The sequence below is a fragment of the Pelodiscus sinensis genome, chromosome 19 (assembly GCF_052426305.1).
Source record: "Pelodiscus sinensis isolate ZL-2025 chromosome 19, ASM5242630v1, whole genome shotgun sequence".
In the NCBI taxonomy this organism is placed as follows: Eukaryota; Metazoa; Chordata; order Testudines; family Trionychidae; genus Pelodiscus; species Pelodiscus sinensis.
This window is the reverse complement of record NC_143070.1, coordinates 11,099,621-11,114,948: the sequence shown is the minus strand read 5'-3', so window position 1 is coordinate 11,114,948 and position 15,328 is coordinate 11,099,621. Positions and strand designations below refer to the sequence as shown.

Here is a 15,328-nt window from a genome sequence, read left to right as displayed (position 1 = left end):
TGCCTCTTTGCTGCTTTTTCTCCCCACAGCTGGATTCCAAGGCTGGTCCAAGGGGGCTCCCAGGGTCCCTCTGACTGGCCCCAGATCCCCCTGCAGCGAGGCTGGGTGAGTGGCCTGAGAGCCCTGGGCCTGGAGTCTCTGGTTATCCCCTGCTCCCCCCCCCCCCCAGCATTGGAGACCAGTGCCTGCATCCCCCCCCCCCCCACCGCCCACTGCCACGAGAGCTGGGGAGACTACACTGAAAAGATGCAGTTGCCACTGTGGCAAAGCACAAGGGTGACAGCTGGTCTCTGGGCCGGCAGCCCCAGGACGGAACCAGAAACCCCCCCCCCAGCACAGGCGAGCTTCCAATGCATTAGGGGAGCCTGTCTCGGACTCATTTTGAGGCTTCCCTGTAGTGTAGATGCTCTTATTTCGGAATGTATCTTCCAGAACAGCTTAGTCCGAAATAACGGTGCAGTGTAGATGCACCCTGAGCGCCTAGGCCCAAGTTTGGTGCCTGGCAGATGTTTCGGAGAAGTGACTGTCAGTCTGGACTCATCACACTTCATGTAAAGGCGTGGAAGAGTCTGTAAAGGGAAAGAGCAGGAGAACACGCCCAGACAGGTGGCACTGACTGATACAAAGTGCAACCCGCCCATTTCCCTGGCAGACGAAAGAGAAACTAAACCCTCTGGTCTCCCCTGCACCAGAAGCCATGGCTGCTGCGAATACAGCAAAGAAGTTCCAGGATGAAGTGACCTGTCCCATTTGCCTGGAGTATTTCAACGATCCGGTGTCTCTCGACTGTGATCACAGCTTCTGCCGAACCTGCATCACCCAGTGCTGGGGGGGAGTCACCGCAGACGTCTCCTGCCCCCAGTGCAGACGGACCTTTGCCCAGGGGAACCTCAGGCCGGACAGGAAGCTGAGGAGTTTCGTGGACATGGCCAGAGAACTCCAGTTGCAGGCAGGGAAGGAACCAGCCCCAGAGAGACTGTGTGAGAAACACCAGGAGCCTCTCAAACTCTTCAGCAGAGAGGATGAAATCCCCATCTGTGTGGTGTATGACAGATCCAAGGGGAGCCAAGGTCACAACCTGATTCCCGCCGAGGAAGCTGCCGAAGAATTCCAGGTGGGGAAATGCCGACTGCGATCCCTGCCCTCGTGGGACTGAGGGGAGCACTGGGGAGCAGCTCCCGCCCTGGGAATCTAGCCGATAGGATCAGGGGTGGGACTGCAGGAAGCAGGGATAGGGTGATAGGGCACCACAGCAGGGTCATTGCCGCCTGAGTGCCCCTCGTGGCATGGGGTAGCCCTGCCTCAGTTTCCCAAAAAAGACCCACAATGGCATTTTGTGTGGCCAGTAACAGCCCTGCTCTCCCAGCCGGGACTCTCAGGACTTTGAGTCTGGAGTTTGGTCTTATCATCCTGAGCAAGATCCAGGGTCTCCTCTGCCTGCGCCAGGGGCTTCCTCCCTCTGGCTTTCCCTGGGCCTACCCCAGGCCAGGTTGGATCCCAGGGCCCCTCATCCTGCCCTTCATTGTCCCTTCCTGGGGAGGAGAATAGACTATGTCTCAGGCGGGACTGACAACCAATGTTTCGTCTAAAATAGTCCATCTGGGCATGGAATAAATTTTGTTCTGTGCGCCAAGGCATGTGTCACTGCGCACTACCCATTGAAACACCTGCTGCCAGCTGTGAGTGACTGTGCACGCTGCTAATCAGCTGGGCAGCACTGGAATCTCTCCTAGCTGACTGCCCAAACGCCCGGCTGACAGGGACCCTGCTCAGATCTCCTCCCTTGAAAGGGCTAGCCAGCCTGTGCCCAGCCTCGTCCCCACCCGCCTCTCCTGAGCCACAGGGAGAGTCCCAGTCCTGCAGATTCCTCTTTGGGATTTATCTTTGCAGATTCAGTGGGGGAACTTTGTGCCCACTACGTGTCCATGCTGATGTTCATGGCAATGGCAATAATTGGTAGTGAGTAGAATGCACTGGTGTCTATAGCACTGGCCTCTCCGGGCTCCAGGGAGCGATTGGGGCCCTGTGGGTCCGGGCACCCTATGGAGGAGCCAGCCAGAGAGAGCTCCTAGCCCCAGCCACAGACTCATGCACACGGCCCACAGCAGGCGGGTAAAGAAAGAACCAGGGTGGGAACGGGGGAGGGGCACTGAGGGTTGTTTGCAAACACCTGCAATCGCCAGAGCTAGGTCATCACGGGTGGCTGCCAGGCCAGATTTCCACCCTGCACCTGCCTGGCTGTGTCCCTCCTCTCTGCTCCTCCCCCACCCCTCCACGCGCCCCGGCCTCTCTGGAGGTCCCCGATGCTCACTGTGTCCCACCTCTCCTCCAGCTCCCTCCCCTGCGATCTCCCCCAGCCCCAGCTCATGCAGCCTCTGAGGATGTGATCCCAGCTCCCTACTGTAACAGGGGCCGAGAATTTCAAACACTCTGAAAACACTCCCAGGTTCTATTACTGTGACTCTGTGTATCCGATCCCATAAACCTGCCGGACCCTGCAGTGGCGAGTACAGTGTGTTTCTGTGCTGGGCCAGCTCCCCTCCCTCTAGTTCTGAAACTAACAATAAGAGAAACAAAACTAAAAAACTAAACATCTGCACTGGCAGGACATTACAGAAATGGGTTGAACCAAAAATGATCTATTTTAAATGATTAGCAAATCTCACATTTGATTTTTTGCTTAGTCACATGAAATGTTTCTGTGTCTCCAGGAAAGGCTCCAGGCCCAGCTGAAGACTCTGAGAGCTGAGAGAGAAAAGCTGCTGGGACTGAAAGTGAGCAGGGAGAAGACCAGCCAGAAGTATCTGGTAGGTGCCTGGCGTTATTACCCTGCCTTTGTAGAGAGCCACAGGGAGCTGATCTTGAATCCAACATTAAGGAGCGGCCCTAGACTGGATTACGGTTTCTCTTCATCAGCCAGGGAATGAGCACCCAGAAATCACAATTCATTGCTTTAGCAAAATCCCTCCTTAGGGTTGGGCCCCAAACCAGCTGCTTCCACCCTCTGTACATTTGTGGACACCTTTAGAAATGGCAGAGGGAGGTTCTGACCCCTTTGAAAATCGATTGTCTGTGTGAACAGCTGAATTCTGTCCAGTCTAAGTCTTTTGCTCACATGGTCCATGGCCCCGGGGGCACAAAGACCCCAGCGTGGAAACCACTGCCACGTGCTCTGTGAACTGTTATTCTCATCTACTGTCTTTTAGTTACAATTATCTTAATTACACTCACTTCACAAGCAACAATTTCTAATAACAAACACCGAATTGGGAATTAGGAAATGCCGAGCCTGAGACCAAAGCCCCAGTGAAACACGTTCGTTCGTCAGTTCCCAGCCTCCCTCAGCCCAGAGATTGCAGGACGTTCAGTTATGTCCAGAGGAGTCCCCTTGTGCAATCTCTGTTTGCTGTTCAGAGTTCCAGCTTCAATCACTAAATAAAGCCCCGTGGCCCTGGCAAGTTCCCTCCCTCCGCTCCTTCCTGTCTTGGTCCCTTTGGGTACCTCTACACTGCACACTTATTTCGGAATAAGCTGTTCCAGAGGAGATATTCCAAAATAGCTTATTTCAAAATAGCATGTCCACACTACAGGGAAGCCTCGAAATCAGTCCAAGGCAGGCTCTCCTAATGTGGATGCGCTACCTCGATGCAGAGCCCCAGGAAGCACTGAGGAGAAATTACCCTGAACGGCCCTGGGGAGGGGCTATCTCGAAATAGCAGCAGTGGAGTGTCCCACAAGACTGCTATTTCAAAATAGCAATTTCAGAAGAGGCCTTATTCCTCGTCAAATGAGGCTTACAGAGTCGGAATAAGTGGCCCGTTATTTTGAATTTATTTAGAAATATCGGAATTGCTGTGTGGACACTCCCTTTGTTATTTTGGAATAAGGGCGGCTATTCTGTAATAGCGCTGCTGTGTAAACGCACCCTTTCTGCCCTGACAGTTTCTCCATTGCTGTCTATGTAGCACTTTAAAGACTAACAAGATGATTTATTAGGTGATGAGCTTTCGTGGGCCAGACCCACGAAAGCTCATCACCTAATAAACCATCTTGTTAGTCTTTAAAGTGCTACATAGTCCTGTTTTTTGTTTCAGCTACACCAGACTAACACGGCTACATTTCTATCTCCATTGCTGTCGTTCACCTTGGGTGCCTGCTTTTTCTTTCATGGGTGCACATCTTTTTTCTTCCCACCTGTCTCAGCGAGCGTGGCTCTGAGTAGAGCTAAGCAAATGCCAGATCTTTGCTGGCAGGGTATTAACAAAATGGGTTGAACAAAAATAATCTATTTTTAAAATTATTAGCAAATCACACATTTGATTTTTTTGCTTGGTCAAATTAAAGTTTTGTTTCAACTTGACCATTTCCTTAAAAATAATTTTAGAAAACACAAGGACAGTTTCAAAAATAAGTTTTGGTTTCTCATGTATTTCTTTCTGCAGCACAACAACCTGTGACGTTGCCAGTGATTCATGAACTGTTTCTTTGGTGACAAATCTGTATTTTCCCAGGAAAAAAATGTAATGAGGAAAATGTCACCAAGGAGTAGTGCTGAGTCCTGCTCCCTGCTGCTCCCTCCTGCTTTGGATCAGCATCACTGAGGCCATGAGCCACTCACGATCCAAAGCACGTCGGACATGGAAATGTCCTTTATGAGATTCTAGGGCCAAACAGGAAGACGTGAGAAAATTCTCCCTCCTGGAGACAGACTGTTCACTGTCCGGTGACTTAGAATTTCTAAAAAGAGATTCTCCCCCTGAGCACTAAGTGCGCTGTGAAGGGTCACAGGCACCGTCCATGTCCCCCTAGCGGTGGTGATGTTCTTCCTTTGGTTCTTCTTCCAGAAACAGACACAAGTTGAGCGGCAGAAGATTGTGGCCGAGTTTCAGCAGCTGCGGCAGTTCCTGGAGAAACAAGAGCGACTCCTGCTGGCCCAGCTGAAGAAGCTGGACAAGGAACTTGTGAGGCTCCAGACTGACACTGTCACCAAACTCTCGGAGCAGATTTCCCGTCTCAGCGAGCGGATCCGGGAGCTGGAGGGGAAGTGTCAGAAGCCAGCGAGTGAATTTCTGCAGGTGAGGCTGAGGGGGAAATTCCCCAGCTCCTACCACAGAGACAGGACAGTCCCTAGCAGGTGGGCACAGGAGTCAGAGGTCACAGGGCAGCTCCGTGTGCGCCCTCCTGGCATGTGAATTGTTGTTTTGTGCAGACCCAGAGGCACAGAGAGACTAGAGATGGCAAAGCCCCATTCGCTCAGGGATCCATGGCCCTGGGGCCAGGCAAAGCCTAGTTCCCCTCGCTCGCCAAATCCCTCCCTTGGAATTCACAGTGTGTGTCAGGTGGGACTGAAACTCTCTCTCTCTCTCTCTCTCTCTCTCTCTCTCTCTCTCTCTCTCTCCCCAGGACGTCAGAAACACCTTGAGCAGGTCGGTGGTTCTCACCCCCTCACACCTCACAGCGCTGGGGAAACACTGGGCAGTGAAGTTGTCGCTGCCTCTCCCCAGGGCTCCACAGCAGAATATGCGGGAAGGTCACATTTGGGATTCAAATCTCTGACCCATTTAACCTTGAGGCCCTCGCCCCTTTAGAGACGACTCTGCAACTCCCCAGGGAAAGGCGCAGACTGGCCTGTGGTATATTCTATATGCCCCAGGACTGAGGGGTGGGACATGGGCCTGTCCCTGCTGGGCGCTGGGCACCGTTCAGCCCAGGGTGGCAGGGATCCAGGGTCTTTCCTGCCCAAGGGCTGTTTGGAGACCTGTGTGGGATGAGCTGGGGAGGTGGAGCAGGTGTCTCAGTCTCGTCCCTAGTGGGCAGATTCTACAGTCCTTCCCCTGGGAACCTCCCATCCCTCAGCGCCTGGAGATCCAGGGAGTTGGTCGTGGAGACTCAAATTCTCACTAACCAGAAGTTAAGAACTGAGTCACTCAAGGCAGGATCACAGCGGCTCCTAACCTGTGGGCCACAGACGCCTGTAGGGTTGCCAGGTGTCCGGTATTGGCCCGGACTGTCGGGTATTTGCGGCCTCTGTCTGGTAAAATGTCCGGTATTTTCTGTTTCTCTCAGTCGGAAGGACGCTTGGGCCATTTTCCTTCTGCCCCGTCTGGAGGGGACGTGGAGAGCAGGGAGCCTGGGGACTTAAAGGCGCAGTGACGCTTTTTTTTTGGTGTGTTTGTGGGGGGTTTTTTGCACCCACCATGTGAGGGGGAGGTATTTTTTGTGAAAGTATCTGGCAGCCCTCGACTCTTGGTGGTCTGCGATGGGACTGCAGGGGATCTGTGGAAAGTTCAAAAGCAAGGACTAGGCATATGGCGGTGGCCCCGATCCTTGGTTTTCTTTTCCTTTTCTTTTTTTCTCCCTCAGGGAGGGGTGGGGGTCCGTAACATTTTCATAGATTGAGAAGGGGCCCACATAGTCGAAAAGGCTGGGAACCACTGCAGTGTCACCATGGGACATTGTTTCTCCCCAGGTGTGAGAAGGTGCGGGCCCAGCAGCCAGAGGAGATGGCTCCTGAACTGGAAGAGCGAGTCCGTGGTTTCTCCCAGAAAGTGACTGCGCTGTCGGAGAGTCTGAGGGAGTTCAAAGGTACCTGGGGGGAATGGAGGAGGGGAAAGTGAGACCCTGGAAGGAGAATGGTGCTGGTCGATTGGTTCATAATTAGATGATGCTTCCATGTAATTGGGGGTGAATGGCCCAGACTTGGGTTCCAAGACACCCAGGTTGATTAATTCAAACCCTTGTTTGTTCAGAAGCAGCCTTTGCAATGACAATGACTGTGAGAGTGAGAAACGCCAGGGAGAGAAACACGCTCAGTTCCCTTCTCCTGGGGCACAGGCCAGTCATGGTGCATTTCTCCTGCGAGAGTAGGAGCACCCCTGACAGTATCTGACCTGTTAGAACCATCCAGACGAATTCTGTTCCAATCCCCGTTGTGTTCGGGTCAGTAAGTACCTTGTGTGACTTGTACACGGCTCACACAGGAACTTTGAATTGCTGGAGCGTTTCTGCTGTCCAAGCGATTTTGTTGTTACTCTCTTTCCTGATGTGCAGGGGTCATTTCTCCACAGGGGGGTTCTGGACATGGCTCCCTGGCCTGGGCAGGTCACTCTGGGTGTCTGTCTTCAAGTGCGTTGTGTGGGCAACACGTCTGTGTCCTGCAGAGCAACTCAGGAACACGGCACTTTAAGAGCAAGATCCCTGTAGGAAACATTTCCCTTGTGACAAGCACACGGCTTGCCAGGCCCAAGCCGAGTCAATCACCATCAATCCGCTGGGGGGGCAATAATTCTTGGTGGGGGCCAGTCCAAGATTTTGGAAAGTGGCCAAAGGCCACACTCTGCTGTGGTGGGGGTGCAGGATCTAGGTTGGAGGTTGGGTGCAGAACGGTGCATGGGGTAAGGGACTGTAGTGTAGGAGATGGTGTGGGGTCTGACAGGAGTTTGGGGTGGTGACCTGGGTTGGGGGATGCGCTTTAGGGTCAGGGAGGGGGTCTGGGTGCTGGAGAGGATTCTGGCCTGGGGTAGAAGTGTAGGAAGGAGGTCTGGGAGGGAGCTGTGACCTGGGAGAAGGGGAAAAGGGGGGTGCAGACTGCAGAGGGTTTGGACAGTGACCTTGGTCAGAGGATTGGAGTGCAGGGTCAGGGAGGGGGTGTGGGTGCAGGGGAGGATTCTGGCCTGGGGGAGGGACGTAAGAGGTGGTCCAGGGTCTGGGAGGGAGCTGTGACCTGGGGCAGGGGGCACACAGAGCTTGGAGGGTGACCTAGGGAATTGAGTTGGGATGCAGGAGGGGCTGAGGTGCCAGTGGCAGGCTGTGGCTGGGAGGCACTTACCCAAGTAGTTCCCAGCCAGCAACCCTGCAGCATCCCCCAAGGCAGGCTGGGCTCCCTGCCTGCTGCAGCCCCAGATCACTAAAATTGCAGGCTGGTCCCTCCATGTAGCTCTCAGCTCCGGGAGGGGGAAGAGGCTTGTTTCCAGCCAATCGGAGCTGAGGATTGTGCTGGGGGTGGGGATAGCACATGAAGCCCCCTCCCCTCGCTGCAGAGCCCAGAGCCCCAGGGACTGAGCTTTAAACCACGGCAGCTACATGTGCCTGAGGGTCCCGGCAGGGGGGTCCACAGGCCGGATTGGGTGGCTTGGTGGCCGGATCCAGCCCCCGGGCCGTATTTTGCCCAGCCCTGGCGTAAATACCCAGGTTCAGTCTCCAAACGTGGACAGAGCAATGACCCTGGTCCCAGTTCTCAGCACTTCCCCACTAGCCAAGCCCAGGGAGAGGAGAAGGAGCCGGGCCAGGCCTGAGGTCATCTCCCATCAACTCCCGACTCACGAATGGTCACAACCTTTAGGCCACAATTCAGCAAAATCTCCTCCCAGCAGCTGCAGGCCCAAGGCCTGTCCCTGAGAGGGCTGGAGATGGGGGAGGGGGATGAGGCAGTGGGAGGAAGAACAGAGGGACGTGGGCCTCCTCGCCCTGCTCTGCTGGTGTATGGTGAATCTGGCCCATGGAGCCCACCCCCCCGACTCAGTTTCCCCAGGGATAAACAGCTCCCAGCGAGAGCCAGGGTCTCACACTCTCCGAACATCCCGTTAGCATCAAGAGACCAAGGTGCCGGAAGCTGCTTTGATGCCAAAGGCTCTGCAGGGCCTGGGCCTAGGCACCGGCAAAAGGCCGGACGTGAGCGAGGATTGAGTGTGTCTGTGACATGACAACCCGGCTCTGGGCTCCCCGTACAAACCTGAATCTCCTCTCTCCTCCCCCAGACTCTCTGCCGGCCGCACTGGAGAAAACCCTAAGAGCGCACAGACCAGGTGAGCTGCCTCGGACCTCATGCCCCTCCCCAGCCTCCTCCAGCCCAGGGGCCACCTCCTGCCCCCAGACTCCTCCTCCTGAGAACCCCCAAAACCCCCAGCCCAGAGCCCAACCCCCTGCCCAGAGCCCCCTATCCCCAGGGCTCCCCCACAGTCCTCAGCCCCTCTAGCACCTCAACTCCCTGCCTCAGCTTGTACCCTCCCTCCGGTATCCAAAGCCCTTGGCCTCACCCCTCCTTGCCTCCTCTCGGCCTTGGGCTCCCCTTGTTCTCTGGCATGTGGGGTCGCAGAGGGGAGTTTCTCTCCCCCCCCCCCCCCGGTGACTGAGGGGCTGTGCCCAGCATGGACTCTGGGGCACGTGGGGACGTTGCTCTTTTTCCTTCCCCCGGCAGGGGACCCAAGAGTCCATGGGCGGGTCCCTGCTCTGCCAGGGGAAGGGATGGATCAGACCCCAGAGCACCAGGGCCCGGGGCACAGACAGGGGCAGTCCTGGGCCCATTGCAGGCAGCTGGGGAGCTGCTGAGAGCAGAGCTCTGGTCCTGTTCCCCTTTTCCTCTCCCCCCGTGTTAGCTCAGCTTCTCTCTCCCTCCACCCAGCCCCCGCTGGGACCCCCGTCAGCTCCCTGGGGCCCCTCTTCCTTCTGTCACCCCTGAGTCAGCCTCCTGCCATGGCTGGGACAGAGACACCCCTGTTCCCTCCGCACGGCGCCTGGGCACCCCCAGTGCAGGACTCGCCTTGTTCAGACTCTTCCCGCCCAGCCCAGCTGGGGCCGGTCCCTGCCCCTCCCTGCTGGCTCTGCGGGGTCTGGGCGCTGGGCCGGAGGCTGAGCAGCCTGGTGGGGGGCAGGTCGGAGCTCGGCCCAGAGCCCCAGTGCGGCAGGAAAGGAGCCGAGCCCAGACGTGCCGTGCGGGGGAGACGTGTCACGGGGGGAATCACAAACCCTGCCCAGAGGCAGCTGGGACCCAGGGACATTTCAATGGGGAGGGGTCCAGTCGGGGGCAGGGCCTGGATTCAGCCAGCCCTGACCAGGCAGTTTCCATCCCATCCCTCTGGGGTTCCCAGCCCAGAGTCGCTTGTCTCCGGCCCAGGGCGAGGGGGCAGATTCCCAGTGTCAGGGCCCCTCTGATCCCTTCTCTCTGCCACGGCCCCTCCCTGCCGGGGAGTGAGCTGCCCCTTGGGCTGGGCCGAGACCTCAGGGCTGCTCCCCACTCAGAGCCGGGCGCCCCTGGAGGCAGGAGAGTCCCTGAGTCACTGCCCAGCTGGGGCAGATTCTGTCCCTGACGCCATCGACCCCCCCAGGGCCGAGCTCTGCCCCTCACGCTCTGATTCTCCCCCAGCCAACGTGACTCTGGATCCAGACACGGCGCATCCCCAGCTCGTCCTGTTGGATGATGGGAAACGTGTGAGTCTGGCAGAGTCAAAACAGCCACGGCCCGACACCCCGGAGAGATTTGACTTTTGGGAATCTGTGCTGGGCCGTGAGGGCTTCACCTCAGGGAGACATTACTGGGAGGTGGGGGTGGGGGGTGGGCGATACTGGGCTGTGGGGGTGGCCAGAGAGTCTGTGCGCAGGAAGGGAGGGATCAGCCTGAGACCCAAGGGCGGGATCTGGGCTGTGGGGTGGCCGTGGGGGGGTCAGTTCCAGGCTCTCACTGACCCTCGCACCCCCCTGCCCCTGAGCCCCCCCAACAGGATCCGGGTTTGTCTGGACTGTGACCGGGGGCAGGTGACATTTATCGATGCTGGAACCGAGGCCCCGATCTTCACTTTCCCGCCGGGCTCCCTCCCTGGGGAGAGAATCCGACCCTGGATCCGGGTGTGGGGCACAGACACCGAGCTCCGCCTGTCTCCATGACAACAGCCCCTCTGGCCTCACATGCCCCAGACTCTGTGACCCTGGAGGACTCCCCGGTACCCAGCCCCTGGCTCCTCCTCTCTACGGTTCCTTCTCCACCTCCCTGGAGCAGCAGGAGGAGCAGAGTTGGGGATTGGGCAGGGGCAGAATTAACAACTGGGCTGGGGACAGGTGGAGGTGGGGGCTGGGCTGGGGACAGGCGGAGGTGGGGGTGGCAGGACACAGAGTTAATCCATCAGGGTTGGGGAGAAGCGGGAGGCTCTGCAGCAGCAGGAGGCGACTTGCAGAGATCTGGGTCCATTGGCAGAGCCAGAGGGGAAGGGATAAAATCAGGACAAACAATGGGACCACATCAGAGGCCCATCCCCTGCCCCAGGGTCCCCGGGCACATTCTTGGGGGGAGGCTCTCTAGGCCCTGCCTGAGATGTCACCCCCTGCCTAGCCCCTTGGAGCCGAGCTGACCCTTCAGAGTCCCACATGCTGAGACCCCCCAGTCTCCCAGAGCTCCAGGCCAAGGTGATCTCTGTCTGGAGACACACACAGGCCCAGAGACTCTGCACACAAGTCCCATCCCACAGTGCTCAGTCTCTTCGCCAGACAAAGCACAAGACAGTTAAGAGCAAGTTGCACAAAACGACCAACCCGACAGCTCTGCCCCTCACTCTTCCACCCCCCCTCCCCTGCCTTGAGGGTTCTGGGGGCCAGCTGGGCTCAGGATCCCGCCCTTGGGTCTCAGGCTGATCCCTCCCTTCCTGCGCTGGGCTTCAGTCTTGGCTCCTGAAGCTTCTGCCTGCTGGGAACTTTGCTCTCTCCTGCAGAGCTGGAGACAAGGAGCGAGCTCCAGGCAGGGGCTGGGGTATTGCAATGCTGAACGGCGCTGCCTGGAATTGTAACTGCTCAGAAAATCCCTGGCATGACGCTGTGAGCCCCCAAGCCTGAATTACGAGGGGATGTGAGTGTCTGGGAATGGGACAAGCCACCAGGCCAGGCAGAGAGCTGCCTAAACTAGCCAGTGGGAGGCGCTCATAAGAGGGGAATTGTATGAGGAATCCAGGCCCCTCTCATATCTCAGTCTGGGGTAATGCTGGTTACTGATACTGTGTATCTTGCAAACTGTTTAAACTGATACTAGCAACTTCCCATAACTGAGGCATGACCACAGATGTACGGAGCCTTCCTTTGTCAGCTGTGCACCCAGAACCTTATTTGAAATATTCCTTTTAATAAATGTTCTAATAGTGATGTCACTGTGGGTGCACCACTGAGAAGTCGGGTCATCCCAGCATCTCAGATGGGAGTTTTCATTAGCAGTAGTCAGCCGGACTGTACAGTGGGTGCCTCGTGTCTTTTGTGCCCTTTTCCTCACGCTCACGGTCTGCCTCCTGCCAGGTCCTTCTTCACCGCCCTCGGTCTCAGACACAGTGAGTTCTTCTCCTCAGGGGCTTTTTCTAGTGAGAGATAGGAATTTAGCTGTTAGTTTCTACATAAATAGTTTTTCTAGCTGTGTCAGATAAATAGTTATAGTAGTAGTAGAATGTGGGAGTTGTGCTGTTTGAAAAAAAAAAGCTGCCTGTTTTCAGCTGTTTGTGCACTGTAGTTAAGAAAGACAGAAAAGTTAAGAAGACAAAGAGAAGACTCATCACAATGCCAGGCTCCCCGGACACCTGTCACGAGCCCATGACAGACACTCTGCCTGGATATGGTGGTGGAAAAAGTACCCCAAAAGGTTACTTGAGTAAAAATACTGCTAATTTGAAAAAAAAAAAAAAAGTCAAAGTATCCTTGTGGAAAACTACCTGAGTAAAAGTACAAAAGTATCACATCTTAATTGTACTCAAGTATCCAGAAGTAAAAAGTAGCTGTCCTATGGAAATCTATGGTTAACCACCTGAGTTATCATAGGGCACCAGTATTTTTCACACATACACATTTATACATATGCATGTATACCTCTGCGTGTGTGTGAAACAACAGCTGTTGATGAAGAAGATGCTTCTTCTGGAAAACTCTAGAGATGTGTCTAGACTGGCCAGTTTTTCCGGAAAATCAGCCACTTTTCCAGAAAAACTTGCCAGCTGTCTACACTGGCCGCTTGAATTTCCGCAAAAGCACTGACGATCTCATGTAAGATTGTCAGTGTTCTTACAGAAATACTATGCTGCTCCCGTTCGGGCAAAAGTCCTTTTGCGCAAAACTTTTGTGCAAAAGGGCCAGTGTAGACAGCTCAGATTTGTTTTCTGCAAAAAAGCCCTGATCGCGAAAATGGCGATCAGGGCTTTGTTGCGGAAAAGTGCGTCTAGATTGGCACGGACACTTTTCCACAAAAAGTGCTTTTGCAGAAAAGCGTCTGTGCCAATCTAGACGCTCTGTTCCGAAAATGCTTTTAACGGAAAACTTTCCGTTAAAAGCATTTCTGGAAAATCATGCCAGTCTAGACGTAGCCTAGGGTGGTTTGGTTTTATGTTTTGCAAATTGCTTATATCGGGGCAGGGAAACTTTTTTGGGTTGAGAGCCACTGACCTACAGAAAAATCAGTTGCAGGCCATATGAGAGGCAACCCCCCCAAAAAAATCAAACCATCTAAAACCCCATGACTGATTTGGCCCTGAAATCTGGCCAGTGGAGCGGCGGGGAAACTCGCCCACGAGCAGTTTCCAGCACCACATTCCCCCAGCACCGTGCTTCTTTCCCTCCCCCCTTTTTTCTGGCATTTGGCCTCGCCTACATGGGACCAAATTTTGGAAAAGAACCTATTTCAAAAGACCCTATAAACCTTATTTTATGAGGAATAAGGGGTCTTTCGAAATAAGGGGTCTTTAGAAAAAAACAACAACAGAAGAATTATGCAAATGCGGAGCACTATTTGCATACTCCTCCCAAAACAAAAAAGCAGTGTAGCCGTACCCTTAGACATTAGCTGATTTCCCAGGACACAAAAATCCTGAACTATTTCCATTGGTAATAATTACATTATTTACAGCTAGGGAAAGCAAGAAAAATGCTGCTCGAGAACTTGTTAGAGTTAAAATTCAATTATATCAATTTCTGAACTGGGCTTGTTACAAATGGAGGAGTGAGTGAATAGTTAAGTCAACAAATCATGTCTGGTATTAGGATATTTATTTTGCATATCTTGACATGAGATATAGTGGGTTTTGCTGTTTTGTTGTAGTCATATCGGTGCCTAGATGAGAGCCACAAGGGGAGAGAAGTATTATCTTTAATTGGATAAAAAATGTTTGGTGACAGAGACAAACTTTAGAATTCCTTTGAGCTCTTCTCTAGGTCTGTGAAGCTCAAAAGAGCTAATGTCTCACCAACCAAAGCTGTTCCAAAAAAGCTATGTTGGGACCAGGAAAACAAGGCCTGGTCAACGTTATGCTAAGGAAAATTAACAAAGGCTAATTACGTAGGCCTCTGGGTATTCTTGACCAGAACCAGGAATGTGGTTCAATCAGAGGCGCACCCTCCATGCTGGCTTAGGTTATAAAGTAAGATAGTGATAAATTATATATTTGTACCTACTGTAGGTAGAATGGTTTGCTCTGGGAACTGGTCAGTAACTCCCTGTTTTTGTTCCTCTTCACTAATCTTACCTCCCTATTTTTGCCCTTTGTTTGTACCCGACTCTTTTGTCTCCTTGTTCCTGGTACCTGCCGTTTGTGATTGATAAGAAAGTTACTGATGCATTATGAAGCGCTTTTGGCCACAATGAATATAGTTGGCTAAGATATGCATAGATATTAAAAGTTTCTAGAAAGGGGGGTAAGTGGCTTGGGTGAAGAGCTTATGACGCGACGGAACTGTCTTTATAAGCCTACCTGTTACTAAAATCGGGGCTGGTTCTCTTGGGAGACGGGCCGCTCTCTATTGTTGTGTGCACTCATCAATAAAGAGCTTGTGATTGAACTTTGCTGGTGTTGCCTGTCTCTTTGCGGTCAGACAACGAACCGAGCTGTCTGGGTTAGAGTCCCTGACAGCTATTACCTCACTCACTTTATCTCTTTATTTGTGTTTTAACAGCTTTAAATCTTGAACTCTTTGCATCTCCACTTCGTCTGACATTAAAAAATGATCAGGCTTCCCCCCATAATTTCCCAATAACAGTGAAAATTATGAAAAGACTAAAAGCTTAGAACATATATTACACAAAGTTATAAAACATACAAAGTGCCTTCCACCAAGCCTTTTTATAAGCCAGAGCAGCAGAGATGAAGCATTGCAGAGGGGATGGGGCAGAACCTGTATTCCCAACTGCAAGTCACGACAATCGCACCTTATCTTCAGATTCTCACACTAGGAACTGCAGAGACTTCTAGAGCAGGAAGGTTTGCAGGTTAAGATGGGAGCAAAGCAAATGTCCTTATTCTTAATCTTGATGCCAGAAGAACACTGCTCAAAAACAACTTTAACAAGGCCCCCTGACCTGAGAAATTTCAGCTGTGCTGATAAACACAACTTGTAGGCTAGGTCTAGACTGCGTCTTTCAAAAGAGGCTTTTTCGAAAAATACTTTTGAAAAAGCCTCTTTCGAAAAAGAGCATCTGGGCTACAACCAGTACTTTAGAAAAAGCAAGCCGCTTTTTCGAAAGAGAGCACTCAGGCAGTCTGGATGCTCTCTTTCAAAAAAGCACAGCTTGCATTACATAGCACCTTTTTTCAAAAGAGCA

At 53.5% G+C, this 15,328-nt stretch overlaps 1 protein-coding gene across 1 annotated transcript; it reads left to right on the top strand.

Annotated features, from left to right (window-relative positions):
• The first annotated feature begins 630 nt into the window (after positions 1–630).
• Positions 631–13,476, top strand: LOC149522165 (zinc finger protein RFP-like). Its single transcript, XM_089770499.1, has 7 exons — positions 631–1,114; positions 2,712–2,807; positions 4,845–5,075; positions 5,404–5,426; positions 6,470–6,585; positions 8,757–8,804; positions 10,142–13,476. The coding sequence occupies exons 1-7, from the start codon at positions 698–700 to the stop codon at positions 10,657–10,659; spliced, it is 1,449 nt and encodes a 482-aa protein (XP_089626625.1). The 5' UTR covers positions 631–697; the 3' UTR covers positions 10,660–13,476.
• Positions 13,477–15,328: the final 1,852 nt, after the last annotated feature.